This window comes from Diabrotica virgifera, chromosome 1 (genome assembly GCF_917563875.1).
Source record: "Diabrotica virgifera virgifera chromosome 1, PGI_DIABVI_V3a".
Lineage (NCBI taxonomy): Eukaryota > Metazoa > Arthropoda > Insecta > Coleoptera > Chrysomelidae > Diabrotica > Diabrotica virgifera.
In genome coordinates this window covers 284,659,428-284,678,559 of record NC_065443.1, presented here as the reverse complement: position 1 = coordinate 284,678,559, position 19,132 = coordinate 284,659,428, and the positions used below count along the sequence as shown (strand labels likewise).

Sequence of the window (19,132 nt, the reverse complement as noted above, 5' to 3'; positions counted from 1 at the left end):
AATTAAACAAAAATAGGAGTCGACATGGTAGACCATCTCAGTGTTAATTACAACTGTTCAAGAAGCACAAAGCGTTGGCCAATGTTAATATTCTATACCATATTGAATATTTCTGCCATTAACTCAATGGTTATCTTTAATGAAATCGATAATAATGAAAAAAACTGAAACGACGTGATTTTTTAAGAAACCTTGCAAATGGGCTTATATATCCCTATTTAAAAATTCGAGTTACTACTAGAAATCTGCCAGTTAGTCTCAAACGCCGAATTCGCGAAATTTGTGGCATCCCAGATGCAACTTCTGCAATTACAGAAAGAAATGAGACAAAGGGTCGTTGTGCATTTTGTACTACCAAAAAGAACAGGTGCACTCGCTTTTCATGCATAAAATGCAAAAGATTCATGTGCCTTGAACATATTCATGGAATATGTCAACTTTGCCTAAGTGAAGCTACAAAATAAAATGTCTCACTAAATCAAGTGAAATGCTTACTTTATATTTTATTAAAAACGTGAGTTATTTTTTAGTTTGTTTATTCCTTTTAACTAAATATTACGAAGTGTTTTTCCATTTCAAAGATTTTACGAACTTTTGTTTTTACGTGTATTTTTATATTACAAATAACAATATATTGTATGTATATTGTTGTTTTTCAATAAAACATTTTCAAAAATATTTTTCAGTCATTCCCATACACAATATAAAATATTTGTATGAATTTTATAGCAATAACTATTTTTTTTAAATTGTCGGTCTCTGACACCGTAGCGACTTTTGGTGCTCCGTTTATCCTAGCGACTAAAGCAGGGTTAAGCCGTCGTTCCCTGTAGGCTAGTGTGTACGTACATCGACACTAAGTTACTTGAAACAGGGTTAAAGATGTAAATGGCGCCGGAACCTGTCAGAAAGGGCAGGTAAGAAGGGCAGCCATAGCCATTAAAAAGGATTCAGATAAAAAATGAAGATATTGAACCAGTGGACAAAATGAAATATTTAGGAGTCTGGATAAGATCTAAATCCAAAATCAGAAATTCGATCAAGAATAGAGCAATAAGCTTTTTTGAGGAAAAGGAAATTTCTTAGTATCCCAAAACCCACCACTTTGGGATTCGAAACTGGTTTCTTAACTAGTAAACAGTGTTTCCGATTAGCTCTTAGTTTTTATCAAAACTAAGGTGGTTTTACTTGTTAGAAAATTATCAAAGTTGGTATAATAGTGTATTATATAGTGCTTAATCCGATTTTGGGATCAAACTGTAAGTTAGATCATCTTTATTACTATTTTTTAATCAACAAACAGTAAACAACGGTTATAAATACCAGTAGCGAGGTAATTAAGTAGCTTATTTACTAATGAACCTGTCCAAGTACCAGGGCCGTAATCAGGCAACATAGGCTCAATATGCAGGAAATTTCAGAGAAGAGAACTTCTGAACTTCAAAATTCTCAAGATGTTATTAATCGATCCAATCAATCAAAATTATATTCAACCGCTCTGACTCAACCTAACAAAAAATTTCCAAGCAAAAACCAAGCCATTTTGTTCAATTCACTTCCAAATACCAAAATTGAAGATTATTTAAATGCCATAGCAACTAAGGTCGATCCCAATAAAATTCTCGCCATTTCCAGGATTGTAAATGATAAGAGATAATGGAACCATAGTTCCCCCCATCAATACCTCACAGTATTATAGAGACTGAACTACAAAATATTGGAATTCATCAAATAACTCCATTGGATTTTCTAAGAATAGGAACAACTAACTCTTTATGTAAGCATATCTTGAGTTTCCGACGATATACTTACATTGCACCTAAAAATCTGGAAAATATTCCTGAGTCTATATTAATTAACTATGGACAAATCAATTATCGAATCTATTTTTCACTTGAAAAACAATCATGCTTCATTTGCAAACAACAAGGTCATCTAGCCTCTCAATACACAAGAAATACGAACACTCAAACATCTATCGAAAACTTATCACCTACTTCTCAACCAAATTATATCCAAAATTGCCACCCCAACCTAAGAGATGCTCAGCCAACTATCCATCCTTCACAATCTTCACCACAATCTACCAGTCCACAATCAACAGAAACAGCCAATACTTCTCTATTAGATTCAAATCCCATTCAAACACCTCTCCAGCCAGATAACGTTGAAATGAATATTCACAGCCAAAATCAACTTCCTACATCCTCTGACACTCAATCGTCTAAACGAACGGTATCAGAAATAACGTCTTCTCCAACATCAGTAGACCAGAACCCATTTAAAGAACCTCTCCGTAAATCTAAGAAAGCAAAAACTGTTCCTGAAGATAATAGGAATTTAGCAGAAGATCTTACTAAATGCACTAGTTCTTTTTTCCAAGATAATTCTGATAACGGATATCTAACCCAGGAAGAATTAATTGATTTCTTCGAAAACGCACACGGCTCTGCTGATCCTCTCAGCATTGCTAAAACGTATACAGAAGATATCGAAGGACTACTCAATTTTTTAACTAAAATCCATCCAGCATTAACTCCCAAGTATCTGAAAAGTCGCTGTACAAGATTAAAAACTAAAATTAATAAACAGCTATTATTATCCGCTTTCTATACTGATCACAGTGAATACAGCAGCGACGCCTCTGCTGAAATTTAATACAACAACATTCAACTGTATACTGCAATGGAACCTAAATGGGTATTACACCCATTTAGAAAAACTTAAATTAATTATAGCTAAATTTAAACCATCTGTAATATGCCTACAAGACCCACTTCAAAGAAGATAACTCTCATAATTTAAGGAACTATACTCCGTATTATAAGAACAGAATAACTGCTAGCCATGCTAGTGGGGGAGTAGTAATATATGTCCATAACTCATTTAATACCGAAGTAATACGTTTAAGAACTGAGTTGGAGGCAACAGCAGTATCTATAAAAGGCCCCCACAAAGTTAATATATGTAATCTTTATTTTCCTCCGGACTAAGACCCATCCATAAATGAAATGACTGAACTCTTCAATCAAATTCCAGAACCGCGTATTATATTAGGTGATTTTAATGCTCACAATATACTTTGGGGAGGCAAAAAACAGATTCCTTGGGACGTAAAATCGAACAAATTGTTACCGATTCTAATATGAATATCCTTAACGATGGAAGAATCACAAGGTTCAATATTTCCACCGGAAATGGGTCACCAATAGATTTATCCCTTTGTGACCCTGTCTTACAACCAACTCTGTCGTGGGATGTGACATCTCATTTGCATGGAAGCGATCATTTTCCTATCCTAATTATGAACAATAACCATATCTCCTCGTCAGTTCCGTCCAATAAATGGTGTTTGAAAAATGCAGATTGGTCTCTTTATTCCTCTTTAATTTCACAAACAATTTCTCAGTTGGTTCAGCCCTTCGATACAGATATTGATATCAACTCCAAAGTACTCCATTTCGTACAGTTTTTAACGTCAATAGCTCACGAGTCCGTAGGTTATTCAAAATTTCCAAAAAAACGTGCCCCAGTCCCGTGGTGGAATTCTCATTGCGAGGCAGCAATTAAAGAATCAAAAAAGGCATTTTATAAATTTAGAAGGCACCCAACTTTAAATAGCCAGCTAGAATTCAAAAGATTAAGGGCGTACTGTAGATACACCTTAAAGAAGAGTAAGAGAGAAGCCTGGAAAAAATATGTATCATCTTTAAATTCACCTACCTCGACTTCTGAGGTTTGGCAAATGATAAGCAGAATGTACGGGAAAAAATCATTTAACACCATTCATTACCTAGAACACGATAACCATATTTATTCAACTAAGCAAGAAATAGCCTCCGTACTAGCAAACGTATACGAACAACATAGCAGTGACGAAAATCTCTCTACAAGTTTCCTAGTCCATAAAAATGAAGTTAATAATGCCTGTATAAATCTTGATGATCACAATAATTTACCTCTAAATGTTACATTTACGATGGACGAACTGTTAGAAACGTTAAACAAAGTTAAAGACACTAGCCCAGGGCCTGACAACATACCTACGACATTTTTAAAAGCTATGCCAACGGAAGGCAAACAATATCTTTTGGCTCTCTATAATTTCATTTGGACAAATAATGTTTTCCCAATTGATTGGTACGATTCCATTATTGTACCAGTTTTTAAACAGGGCAAAAATAAATCGGACCCAGAGTCTTACCGACCAATCTCTCTAACTTCTACTATGTGTAAAGTACTTGAAAAAATGGTAAGCAACCGACTAACGTGGTACCTAGAAGATCGACAGCTACTTAGCCCTATACAAAGTGGATTTAGAAAGTCCAGGTCTACATTAGACAACATAGTGGATATTGAATCCGTAATTCATGAGTCATTTGGATGTGGTCAAGTATGTTTGGCTGTATTTTTTGATATACATAACACGTGCATATGATACAATTTGGAGATCAGATATCATAAGAATTCTGTCAAGTTGGTCGATTAAAGGAAATATTATCAAATTTATTAATAATTTTTTTAATAGGCGAAACTTCAAAGTTCGAATAGACAACTTTCTTTCAGACTCCAAAATCCAATTAAACGGTATTCCTCAAGGGTCTACTCTTAGTGTTGTACTTTTCCTTATTGCCATCAATGACATCGCTAAGTCACTTAGCCCATTAGTCAAAGCCCGTCTATTTGCTGATGATCTTGTTATATTCTGTCGTGGTAAAAATATATCAACAATTACGACCCATTTACAGCAAGCCATTTACAAATTAGAGAACTGGTCTAATACTACTGGCCTAGAATTTTCACCTACTAAAACGAAAGCAATGATTTTCAGTAAAACTCCAAAGAAATACATAAATCCACCGAAACTCTACCTAAAAAATATACCAATAAAGTATTCAGAATCGATTAACTTCTTGGGAGTAAAACTAGATAGCCGACTATCGTGGCAAGACCACATCCACTTTCTTCGTCTCTCAGTTCAAAACGGCATTAACTTAATGAAAATTATATCTCATAAACAATGGGATGCAGATTTCCAAACTCTTATGACTGTATACAAAACCCTAATCCGTTCAAAACTAGATTATGCTGCTGTTGCCTACAACTCAGCAAAAGGTTCACTATTGAAAGTGCTAGACACAGTTCATAATTCATCAATTAGAATTGCACTGGGAGCACACTACACAAGATCAGTTGAGAGTATGTATTTTGAATCAGGTGAACCATCCCTTCAACTCAGGAGAGAATAACTTAGCCTCATGTATGCCTCAAAAGTATCAACTAACCCACAGCTACTTGTTTATAAAAACACATTTACAGATAGATTTCCATCGACATTTAATAGGGGGAAAAGATTGGATCCTCCGTTTTATCATCGAGTGAGCGCAACGTTACAAAGCTTAGACACAATTATTCCATCCACTTACAATATTTTTAAAGTCAGTCAAAGCATGCTACCATGGACAATTGCTCTCCCTGATTGTAATACAAACCTATCTGCATTCAAGAAATGTGACACACATCAAGAAACAAGATCATGACAAAATGGCAAACAAATTGGAACAAATCAAACTCTGCATTAAGAACAATCAAACAAAGTGTATTGCCGTCGAAACATCCTACTAAGAGAAGAGACCAAGTGCTCATGTCCAGATTGCGACTTGGTCATACGAAGATCACCCACGACTTTATATTAAAGAAAGAAGCCCCTCCAATGTGTTATGTGTGTGATAGTGAACTAACAGTGCAACATATAATAATAGACTGCCCCCTCTACGTTATAGAACGACAACATCAACAGTTACCAAATACATTTAAAGATTGTTTAAGTGAAAATAATTCATTCAAGACTCTCAATTTTTTACGTACTATAGGACTAATTAACCAAACTTAATACTTTGTAAAACTTTGTAATTTGATGTCAATACAGTTCATTGCTAATAACCCTTTGTGGTTGAAGCAAATTGTAAATACTGAACTATTAATGTTAAGTTAATGAGAAAGCTGGAAGCTTTTGAGATGTGGCTTTTTGGAAGAATTTTGAAAATACCATGGCCCGATCATATTACGAACGAAATGGTGTTGGGAAGAGACAGAGAATTTTGACCACTATTAAAAGGCGAAAGACAGCATATTTGGGGCACATAATTAGAAATGATAAGTGAGGGTGGTTGCAACTGATTATGAAGGGTATTATCGAAGGAAAAGGGGTCCTGCAACCTTCATTAGTGGAGTGGGCATTAGAAGAAAAAGAACATATTGGTAGAGAAATTTCAGAATAACTAATTCTTACCAGGTTCTAAAGCTAGATCGCAGTTGGTTTTGTTGTTATAATCACAAATTTTTGCCTTGGAGTACACAGATTCCATGTCACTAATATGTTTGTTCAAAGCCTTGAGTTCTGCTTCTGGTAAGGCTGCGCGTCCAAGAAGTGAGTAGGACTTAAACTGCCTCCTCAGATCGGTAGAAGAGAAGCGTTTCCAATCGAACTGCTTCACTTGCTTCCAGATTTCTTTACCTTGTTGGGCGACTTCCGCAGTTACATTTAACTAAAAAACAGTGGATTTTACTAAAAAATTGGTTATTATAATATATAATAATAATAATTTAATAATATTTATTTAGGAATAACAATAAAGATTTTTAAAAAATAAAAAGCATAATGAGTACTACCTAAATAAACATAAATAACTCACTGAAGTTGAGCTACCTTGTATATATATTATTAATATACATACAAAAGTAGCACCCCTCGTGCGTGAGACTTAAAAATATAATATATTAACTTACAATATAAACAAAAACAAAAAATATTTAACAATTGTATAAATGTATACAGTTATATGGGAATTTATAAAAATACTAAAAACTCTAACATTAAATAAGAAAAAAATAAAAATATACTAATTTTACTATATGTAATTTGTGATATAAGTGTGTCCATCAATTCAAGGAATGTTGCAGTTGATAATAAAAATCTCTATAGATGTAAACTTTATTTTCGATATTTATTTCATACTTAAGTTTATTTATTAGAATTGTCCATTAATAAGTTCTTCGCAAAATTTTGTTGATTTGCTCCCAATCCATTGTTTAATTTCATATTTATACCTATGTTTTTTATAATTTTTAAATTGTTTTAAATTATCCGGTAGTAAATTGTACAATTTGGGCCCTATGTAACCAACATATCTTTGGAGGATGGATTTATTACATTTTGGTAGAATTGCATTATGTTTTATATATCTAGTTTGATGGGCATGACTGTTAAAATTTAATATTAGGGAGTTTTTGTGCACACAAATACGTAAACGTAACGCATCTTTTTGACATATACGCTTGCGCATTAATGGTTGAACTCCCGTATCGCGATACGTATTACCTAAGGTTACGGGCTGGTACGTTAGGTTCATACGCATCCCTATCGAGCCGAAAGTCACCGAATGCACACGAGGATCTTGCCCGATTACCTACCAAATGAACATTTCATCAGCGTACTAACCGTTTATAAACATTTTAAGGTTATATTGGTTATTGGTTTAGTCTATTTGAGTAAAATTATTCTGTTTGTAATTGGAAATTGGAACTTCATAATAGATTTAAAATTTTATTGTTTTTAAGTTGTCTATTAATAAAGCAAAACAAACAAATCTTGTATTAATTTAAGAAATACGCACAGTGATCACCACAATTAATAACTAGATAAACAAATGACCTAGTTTCAGTAAAATTTTCAAATAAATATTACCACACTATTTACATTATACCTACTGGAATTCTGATGTAGGTATACTGGAATTCTGATGTAGGATAATAATTTACAACTAAAAAGTAGGTATAAACAAAAATAAAAAAAATTTAACCTAAGGAAAAATAATATTTTTATATTTAAATAGAAGCAATTAAAACCATACAATTTCATCATTCATTTATCTTTTTTTACATTAGTATATTAATTGTATATTGTGTGAACATTGTTTTATTTTTTTGAATGTCAACGGAATTTAAAAGTGACTTTACGATTTGCTTTACGTTACGTTAAGGCAGTTACAAAAACTACCTATTTTAACATTCATCCTCTACGACACGTTAGTTGCTTTACGTATACGGAGATGCGTACGTTACGTAGCAACAAAAACTCCCTATTATCTTTTTTTCATGTATATGTATAAGGGCTTTATAGCAGAATAATTTACGTACAGTTAAAAATTTACTTTCGTTATATAACAGCTCACTAGAATATCTTAAATTTTTTCCGTATATAATTCTAATTATCCATTTCTGAATAATATTTATAGAATGTAAATAATTATTGCGTATTCCACCCCATCCTAAAAGACCATATGTGAGTTGAGATTGTATAAGTGCATAATAAATAATTCGTAAATGAGTTATTCCTAAAAATTGTTTTAAAAATTTAAATCTTGATAAGAGTCCTCTTAGTTTATTTACTATATTATTTGCTTGGCTGTTCCATCGTAAATGCTTATCAATTATTATACCTAGATATTTAATTTCGTGTGTATGTGGAATTTCATTTTTTGCATCAATTTTTAACGGGCCAAGATTTGGAAGGTTATTAACATATGATGTAAATGGCATATATTTTGTTTTTTCTACATTTAAGGTAAGTTTATTAAACTGAAACCACTTTTGAATTGTAGCAAAATCTGTTTCAGCTTTTTGTTTTAAGTTATTCCATGTATTTGCATCATAGAAAATAGCTGTGTCATCTGCAAAACTTATTATCTTACCTGTGATATTCAATCTAAATAGATCATTAATATAAATATTGAAGAGAATTGGCCCCAAGACTGTTCCCTGTGGTACTCCGTAAGATATAATTCTTCCTTTACCGATTTCTCCATCTATAGAAACATGTTGTTGTCTATTTAGCAGATAACTTTCTAGGATGTTATATGCAAGTCCTCTTATACCATATTTTTGAAGTTTATTCAGCAGTATTTTATGTGAAACCGTATCAAATGCCTTTGCTAAATCGACAAATATACAAAGAGATGGTTTTGCGTTATCAAGAGCTTTGTAGATGTTAGCTGTTAGAGTACAGATTGCATCTTCCGTTGATTTTCCCTCTTGAAACCCATATTGACATTCAGATAGTATATTAAATTTTTTAAAAAAATTTGTAAGTCTTATTTTAATTATTTTTTCAAATATTTTGCCTATATTTGAGATCAGTGTTATAGGCCTATAATTTTGACAATATACATAGTACAATCATTAAAGCTTAAAATGGATAAAAACCTCGCAATTCTAATTGCCTTTATTGATCTTCTTGAAAATTTGGAATTAAGTTCATTTTACCCTCCTCTTCAAACTTGACTTGGTCACAAAGAATGCTTTTTATTTTTAAGGGGTGAAAACTTTCCCTTACTCCAATAAATTTAAAACTTATGAATTAAAGCGGTAATGGGCTATAATTATGTTCAAATATGTTAAATGTTGTTTGTTTCGAATCATGACTTTTATATTTTGATATTTTACAGCTCAAAACCCTTAAAATCAATCCCACCTACAAAGATTATTTAAAAAATATGGTCAAGAAACGTGAAATTTTTTTTTTATTTTTGATCGTACTAGGGGAGTTTGTTTCCTTCAAGTACAAGAAATCTGACACTTAATTTTTTTAATAATGCAACCACCAAAAACCACCCTTAAGAATGAAACTTGGGAAAAAATTAAAAGTTAATAAATGGAAGCAGTTATAGACATCAGTATGTTTAAACATGTTAAATTTTTGTTATTTTTTTACAATGCAACTAATAGTTCGATATTTTATATGTAACTACCCTTAAAAACTACCCCTTATACAGTTATTTAAAAAATGGCTAAGATTATGAAATCATTTTATTTTCGATCTTAAATAAAAAATATATATGATTTAAATATAAAAACCTGATACATACAAGTTTTCAATTTCATTCAACCTCTAAAAACTACCCCTTACCATAAAAATTGGAGGAAACATCTTTTTGAAAGCTTGAAGTAATGGAATTCGTTACAAATATGAAAATTAATTGTTGCTTATGATATAATGATATATTTATAAAATTTGTATCCCATAAAAATATTCGTTTGAGGGAAATTAAACTTTTTAAACTTCACATTTTGATGATAATGAAAAATATTTTTTATTTTACAACATTAAATTAAGTATAAAGTTAATATGATTTTTGAAGTTATACCTACTTCTTTAGGCTCTATGGGAGTGAAATTTAATATGCGCGAATTCATCAAAAACCTTGTTCCCCGGCGCAGACGCATTATACCTTTGCTCTGATTGGGTGTTCAAATGACATGACAATAATTGTTCAATATGGAGGTTATGGATAAACAACATTGTAAATTAGCATTGTTTATCTACGGACTATCTGTTTATCTACGGTCTATCTGTCTATCTGTTTATCTATGGTCTAGTTATACAATGCTAATACAATGATATTAGTTTTTATTGTTGTGAGGACACAGGCAAGCAAAAGTATAAACTTTTTAAATAGTTGTAAAAGCAATAGGTACGTACTTAATTGTAAATGTTTCAGTATTGTAATAAAAAATTACATAGGTACTTACGTATTTGGAAAATGTATGTACATATCTATTAGTAGGTAATGCTTTGATTTACATAATTTAATTACCAACAAAATTTCTACTACTCTTCATCTAGTATACCTATTGTTTTCTTACTCTATGTTCTGTTGTATTTTAATATTTTAATTCCCTTTGTGAACACACACACAAAAATCAAACTATTTTGATTAAATTCAGAACTGTCAAACAGTAAAACGTTCAGTTAGCCTACCTTCCCACATGACAAGTACGAGTAAGTGGTCAAGTCGGGTGACTGGTGTGTGTAAGTGGATTTCAAGTCTAAGCACGCGGGTTCGAATCGCAATGCAAGTTCATATTTTTTTATTTTTTTTATACATTTTATGATTGTGAATATATTCGTTATATAATTTTTTTCAGAAAATGCGTATTTAGGTAAAATTTTTGCCAACAATAATTATTATTGTTCAGAAATCATTTCTTTGGTGCATTTTTTCAGTGTGTTTGTGTGTGTTATATTCTTTTATTTTTTAACTTTTGGTATTGTTTTAATAAAAATATTTGGAAAGTAGTAAGTATTAAAATTAGTTTAGTATTTAAATAAAATACAAATAAATTGTTTAAAGTACATATATTAATTTCGTTGGAATCATATAGTAGAAGTATAACTTCTTACGTGCGTACAAAGTACACACACATTCTTTATTAAAGTATATATCAATAATTTAATTTCAACTTCCAAATTTGTCTATTTCTTCTGCATCAACTTCCTTTTCTTCTTGATCGACAGGAGAACTATTTTGGCAGCTATCACCAGAGCAAGAACCGCAAGATTGATTGCAATATAATCCAAGTTTGCTTCACCCACAAGTTGAGCCACATCCTTTTTTGTAATTGCAAAATATTATTTTAAGTAGTTCTTCTGGTGCAGGAATATCCGTCATTTAGTTTGGTACCAAGGTGCCATTTACTTTTGTCCATCCCCAATCAGCAAAATTGAGAGTTTTGTTGCTCGATATGTAAATAAAAGTAGTGATGAGCAAAACAAGAACAAGACCAAGACCAGCCTAGTCTTGGTCTTGGTCTTGTTCTTGCAAGCTTGGTCTTTGTCTTGGTCTTGTAGCTAAAAGGCAGTCTTGGTCTTGGTCTTTCACTAGCCGGTCTTGTTCTTGGTCTTGGTCTTGCTGCAAGAGTCTTGCTGGTCTTGCTTTTTTGGTAGTAATAATTTGAACCAAACAATTTCGAATAAAATGTACATTGAAATAAATAAAGATTTGAAGAATGAAACTATATTTTTTGCTTTAAAATTTTACAAGAATGTAGAATGTAGTTTCAAACGGATACCAATTTTAACATTATACATTCACCTAATTATTTCATTAAAAAGTATGAATGTTTCAAATGTAATGGTTTATTTTCAAATTTCAATTTAAAGTTGAGTTGAGACACAACCTGCTTTTTATACATTCAATAGCATATGATATAAAAGAAAAAAAAAGTAAAAAAAAAGAAGAAAAAAGAAAAAGTTATGAGTTATATTTTATTTTATTTGGAGGAAATACGCGCTTTATTGAATTATACATATTTATATACAAGGAAAAAGCAAAACTGTGTTTTTTATGTGGAGAATAAATTAAAAAACCTTCAATTTTAACCAGATGTAAAATTATTATTGAAATGATGTATCGAACGTGAACACTCATTAAAAAAAATTATTTTCAGTTTATATGAACGTTTAACCTATAAAGTTTGTACACATACTTAGTAAACATTCTGCATATACAGGGTGGCTGTATAGTGTGACAAAGCTCGATATCTCGGAAACTGTTTATAATAGAGAATAACTGAAAATAGAAAAATTAGAGAAAATCATTTTCCGAAGAATCCAGTATCACTCAAAAAAATTTCATTACTTTTAGCTTTTAAGTTCCAATTAGAAACAAATATGGCGGAAAATCTATTATACTGGAAACTGTTGAACTGTCATAGGAAAAATTTTATTTCTGTTTCTACATATACACTGTGAGCTTCGCTGGTGTCGCTCCCAGCGGACTACTAATTCAACTTTCACCGGTAATTTTTAAATTTATTATTTAATTGTTATCGCTTAATATTTACAACGCAAAAAAGTAATTAAATTGTAATAGATTTTTTTTAAGATTTTGCTAATCATTTTGACGTTCTATTGACAAAATATGAATTTTTTACTTCGGATACTTTCACAATTATCGTGTAGATGGCGCTAAGATTAATTGATTAATAGATTAATAGAACATTAAAAAAACTTAAATTCAGTATTTAAAACGTAAGTATATTTAAGGTAAAAATATATACCACAGCTTTGACCAACTAATATTTTTTATAATTAATGTTTTTAATTTTAATTTTAAATTAATCACTTTGACATTTATGTCAAATTTCCGGTAAAGGTTTACAGACTTGTCACTACTGGCGCTCGCGAATTTGTAAATATCCCCTCTACGTACGAGCTCACAGCGTATACGGTTTTTTAAATGTCATTTTTGGGTACTACAGAAACGACGTCATCAGTATTCTTTTCATAAAATGTGTTCTTATACGACAGTCTAATATGGAGTATTTTTTTTTAAATTCGATTGTGCGCCCCTTTTTTTACGTTCGATTGCTTTTTTTGTTATTTGAGTGGCTTGCTTACGTTAAATACCCTGTACTTACAGTCGTAAAATTATAAGATAACGCTAGAAAAGTTAGAAGAGGGATGTTAAAACGAATTCCCCCTTAATCTGTTTTACTACCGATCAAAGTAAATATCAAAATTGCTGATTTTTAGCTTAAAATATTATGTATTTTAAAAATTCGATATTGTTTAAGGTTTATTACAATGTAAGTATATAGGTATTATTGAACTAAAAAATAAAGTTAAATAATAAGAAAAAAATGTCGCAAAAAAAGTGCAAGAGTCTTGCAGGTTAGTCTTGGTCTTGCGTAGTTTTGCAAGGTTCGGTCTTGGTCTTGGTCTTGGTCTTGAACACCTGGTCTTGGTCTTGATCTTGCAAACCAAAAGACGGTCTTGGTCTTGGTCTTGGTCTGGCTGCAAGACCAAGACCAAGACCGCAAGACTAAGATCAGTCTCGCTCATCACTAAATACAAGCAGAACTGCATGTATGAAAGAATAAATACTCCAAAAACATCAAAATTTAGACGCTTCGTAATTTTCAAACATTATCTCTAGAAAAATGTATTTGGTTTTTTAACAATAACTCGGCTTCCCTTTAAGCTTTTTGTATTCACTTTCATATCATTTTGTTGGCAATTTCACAACCTATAAGTTCATGAGAGTTACAATCTTTTTAGACCCTTTTGTTCGGAGAATTTTAATGTTAAATGGCTAAAAAGACGCTCCTTTTGCATTGAAATCAATATCTTAAACGCCTATATCTCGCTTAATTTATAAGATACGTGAATTATAAAAAAAGCAAAATTTTTAGTAAAAAAAAAAGCTAAATTTCTGCTCAGAACACGTTTCTTCATAAATCCAATAGTTTTTGAGATATTTTTAAAAAACCTGTTTTTTGAAAAATCGAAACAAAATAAAACAAGTTTTTTCAAAATGTAATTACTCTACCTACATAATTCAAACTTTTGGAACGTATCGTAGGAACACAAATAAAGTTAATTTTATATGGGCTATGATTGATATTAATTTTGACGCACATGGCATACATTTTACCGTCATTTTTTCTTTTATAAATTCGAGGTATTTGACTAATTTTCGTCATAGCTTGCCCAATTTTCATGTTAGAGGCTTTGATGAAAGCTTATCTTAAAGGTCTAAAAAAGTACTTTAAAAATATTTATTAACATTTTCTATGAAAAATGAATCATTTTTCCCTTATTTGAGCTCAAATTTTTACATAAATTTACAAAAAACAAAAAATTTGTTTTCAATGACTCATAAGTTGCTTAATATTATCTAAAAAATTTAATTAAGACCTCCTTTGTTTCCTTTGATTTCCTTGTTTGCTTATAAGCTTCAATTTTAATGAAACAATGAATTTTTCCAAAAAATGCGTAATTTTCGAGTTATTCGCGAAAAACTATTGAAAACGTGTTTTTTTTTGGAACCTTCAATCGCGAATAACTCGGAAATTATTAAATTAAGTAAAAAATTTTATTCTACATTTTCTTCATAAAATTAATTTTTTTATCGATTCCCGGTGTCATTTTGAAATTTTAAATTTCCATTCCCGAGAAAGGGTGGCATTCTCCATTAGCACCAAGTCAGGTTTGTTATTTGCATCATTTTTGAGCTACTGTCAAAATTTCAAACAAATCCATAAAGGCCTTTAGAATTGCGAAGTGAATTGCTTGAATGAATGTATACTAACAAAAGAGATATTATTTATATATGGAATTCCTAGATTTTATAAGCAAGATTAAGACGTTACTTAGACTTACAGTAATTTCAAGATTATAATCCGTAATGTTAGAACCATAATTCCATGCAGCTATCATTGCCTTATTCAGATTTTCCTGAATCTTTTTATTAGTCACTCTTATAAAATTATAAGCAGCTGCTTCTTCCTCTTCTATATTCGGATCCTTGCCACTGGCGGCAAGAACAAAATACAGAATTATGACTATCACAGCCACCATGGTTACTCTGAAACAAAAAAAGATTGTCAGGATTTTCTGCATTAATTCAGCATTTAGGTATATAGTCTCTAAAGAGAAATAAAAAATTATTAATAATAAATATAGCCATTACTATAAATGACGCGAATATAAAAGGTAGCCCAAAGAAAACAGTCGACCTCGATATTTGGCAGTACTTATTAGATTTTTTCTACGAGCGTGAAAAAATGTCTACTTTCGCGCACGCATTTTAGTTTAGAAAGTTTCACTTTTCCGCACGCGTGTTACCTTTCCGCACGCGGTTTTTACTTTTCCGCATGCGCGTGTTAATTTAGATATATTAATATGGCTTTAAAGTAATTATAATACATGCAATAAACTAATATTTAGATATTATTTACTAATTTATTTCAAATATATCTTATTATATTCCTGTTTTAATGAAATTAACGCGACAATTCAATGAAATAAAATTATTTTGACATAATTAGTCCTGTCGCCAGGGGGGGGGGTACAACGGTCTCCTGTATTCAGATGGACTTACCCAAGTTTTTTTATGTATTTTGACCCGTAGAACATGAATTTTTTGGGTAACAGTTGATCCGGATGTCGATAAGATTGTTATAAACAAAGAAATTGAGAAATTACATAACAGTGATTTCTCGCAAAACAAAACATTTTTTTGCATTTTTTGGTCCATTCTAACCAAAAAATGTTCCTACAAATGCTTTCCTAGGATGCATAGTTTTCCAGATAAACGCTGTTAAACTTTCAAAAAATAGAAAAATTCCAATTTTTGAATCCGAATAAATTTTGATTAAAAAATAAAATAGCAAATCCGCTTACCGCATTTGAAAGTTTAAGTCAAATTATATCGGTTTTAATTATTTGCATTGCTAAAAATTTATTATCTTATTGTTAAACAAAGCTATAAACACCTAGTGCTTGAGTGATGTTTTCAATGATTTCTCATTTAAAATCGAACGAGTAGGTAGAGTAGGTACAAGTGCAAGCGAGGCGAATTCTACGTAGCATGCATTAAAACGCATGTATTAGGCACAGGAAACACTATGTGTTTATAGCATTTTTTAACAATAAAAAAAATAAATTTTTAGCAGCACAAATATTCAAAACCGATATAATATGACTTAAACTTTCAAATGCGTTAAGCAGAATTGCCATTTTATTTTTTAATCAAAAGTTATTCGGGTTCAAAAATTGCAATTTTTCGATTTTTTGAAAGTTTAACCGCGTTTATCTCGAAAACTATGCATTCTACGAAAAAACTTGTAGGAATATTTTTTGGTAAGAATGGCCCAAAAAATACAAAAAAATGTTTTGTTTTGCAAGAAATCGCTGTTATATAATTCCTCAACTTCTTTGTTTATAACAATCTTATCGACATCCAGATCAACTGTTACCCAAAAAATTCGTGTTCTACGCCCCAAAATACATAAAAAAAACTTTGGTAAGTCCATCTGAATAAAGGAGGCCGTTGTATCCCCCCTGGCGACAGGACTAAATATTCGTTTAAAGTTTTGACAACTTCGTTTTCGTGTTCATATTTTGATCCTCAATTTTACTCCGAAAAGTCTTATTTAAAATATTGAGTAATAGACCAGGGCGCATCTGTAATATATTAGTACATTAATTGGACGTTGAGAGGTGACTCAAATTTTTTGCAGAAATTGCTTGAAAATAACTCAAATAATAATATTTGAGTTATACTCCCTCCCAAAAAGGTCCGGAACATTGTTTAAACAATCAAAATGTCAAAAAATGAAGGAAAAATTCGATTTTTTTCTTCGTTTTTTGATTATAACTTTAAAAGTATTCATTTTCGGGAAAAGTTGTACTAACGTAAAAATTGCGAAATTAAATTTCCTACAATATAAAATTGGTTAAAAATTTTAAAAATGGTCACCCTTGTTGCAAAATAGCAATAATTGCGAAAAAACCATACAAAAACAAGTATTCGCATTTTACGTTTTTCAACTATTTATGCTACACTTAGGACCTTCATATTTCACCCAGAAAAACTTTATGATACAGTTAAACAATACTGTAAATTTCATTAAGATCGGTTTAATAGATTTTGCAGAATAAATTTTGAAATCCAGCTTTCGCAAAAAAAAATCATTTTTTCAAAATGTTACAGGACTGAAAATAAAGCAGATAGCAAGTTGAATTTTTGCTTATAGAATTGTACTGTATCTTTTATTTGCAATTTGCATAACTAAAATCGATTAACTACCACGGCGTCAGGATTTTTTTAAATAAAAATTAATTATTGGTGCTACGCGCAGGACAGCGGATAGTTTGCTCTGATTGGGCATTCCAATGACCTTTGATAATGATTGATAGATTTTAATTTTTATTACATTTCGATATAAATAAATAAATTTGTTTATTGCAAAATAAAAACACATACTCTATCCTTTGAAATAACACTTTTTTTAGCAAAAATTTCTTTGTTCATATATTTTAACTTAGAGAATAAAAGTTTATTATTTTTAAACATATGCAATTGTTTAAACAATATTTCACAAACAATAATAAAATTAGTTTGATGTTTATGGAATTAAAATATTAAAATACAACAAAATATAGAGTAAAAAAATAATATATTAGATAAAGATTGGAAGAAATTTTGGTGGAAATCAAATTGTGTGAATCGAACACCGCTGTCCTGCGCGTAGCACCAAAAATTAATGTTTATTTAAAAAATTTCCTGACGCCGTGGTAATTAATTGATTTTAATTTTTCAAATTGCAAATGAAAGGTACAGTACACTTTTATAAGCAAAAAAAATTCAACTTGCTACCTGCTTTATTTTTAGTGCTGCAACATTTTAAAAAAATGAATTTTTTTTGCGAAAGCTGAAATCTATTAAACCGATTGGTTTTAACCAATAAATTTTTTTTAAATATAAATTTTTGACCATGTCTATATTGCAGGAAATTTAATTACACAACTTTTATGTTAGTACAACTATTCTCAGAAATGAATAGTTTTAAAGTTATAAGCAAAAAACCAATAAAAAATCGAATTTTTCCTTCATATTTTGACATTTTGATTATTTAAACAATGTTCCTGACCGTTTTGAGTGGAAAGATAACTCAAATATTATTATCTGAGTTATTTTCAAGCAATTTCTGCAAAAAAATTTGAGTCACCTCTCAACGTCCATCTCAAAACAGATGCGCCCTGGACTATAAATATTTATCGTCGTATATGTCGTCGGTAGTGCGGCCGATATGTGAAACAATTGCACATTTAATGATACAAGCATATAATTTGGACCACATATACTACACATATAAAAGTTCAAATTTAGATTTACAAAAATGGCGGGCATTCAAAATGGCGACTAAAAATATGTGTTTAATAGTACCATAACTTTTGAACGAAAGGTCCGATTTCAACCAAATTTGATATATAGGTTCTTTTTCAATTTACAAGATGGATGTGGTGAACCAGAAGAATCGGTTTACCAGAAATTGTGTTTTTACTAGTTGTTTATGTAAAAATATGTTTTTTTTTCAATTTTTTCCCTCTGTATATATCAGTTTTTCAAAAAGGTAATACCGCAATTGAAAAAAAACGTAAAAATATTTTGTAGAAGATATTTTGAACTTTTTAGTTATGTTAATTACCATTTAATAAATGCATAACGTATCTTCACATGTACCCTATGTGTGGCCGATTCGTGGAAATATTATAAGAATTATTGTGCATTTAATGGTAGAAGCATATAATTTGGACCACATATACTACACACATTAAGGTTCAAATTTAGGTATAAGGCCATCTCAGATTTTACCTTTTACAAAAATGGCGGGCATTCAAAATGGCGACTATACATATGTGACTAATAGCACAATAACTTTTGAACAAAAAGACCGATTTCAACCAAATTTGATATATAGGTTCTTTTTTTGATGTGTAAGA

At 30.7% G+C, this 19,132-nt stretch overlaps 1 protein-coding gene across 1 annotated transcript in view; it reads right to left on the bottom strand.

Annotated features, from left to right (window-relative positions):
* The window catches only part of LOC114330466 (angiotensin-converting enzyme-like), a 537,413-nt gene that overhangs the window by 391,069 nt on the left and 127,212 nt on the right, over positions 1-19,132 (bottom strand). The window contains exons 14-15 of the mRNA XM_050663676.1: positions 15,005-15,209; positions 6,293-6,548 (exon numbers count right to left, since the gene is read on the bottom strand). Of these exons, the coding sequence (XP_050519633.1) occupies positions 6,293-6,548; positions 15,005-15,209 (461 nt within the window). The remainder of the gene's footprint in view (positions 1-6,292; positions 6,549-15,004; positions 15,210-19,132) is intronic.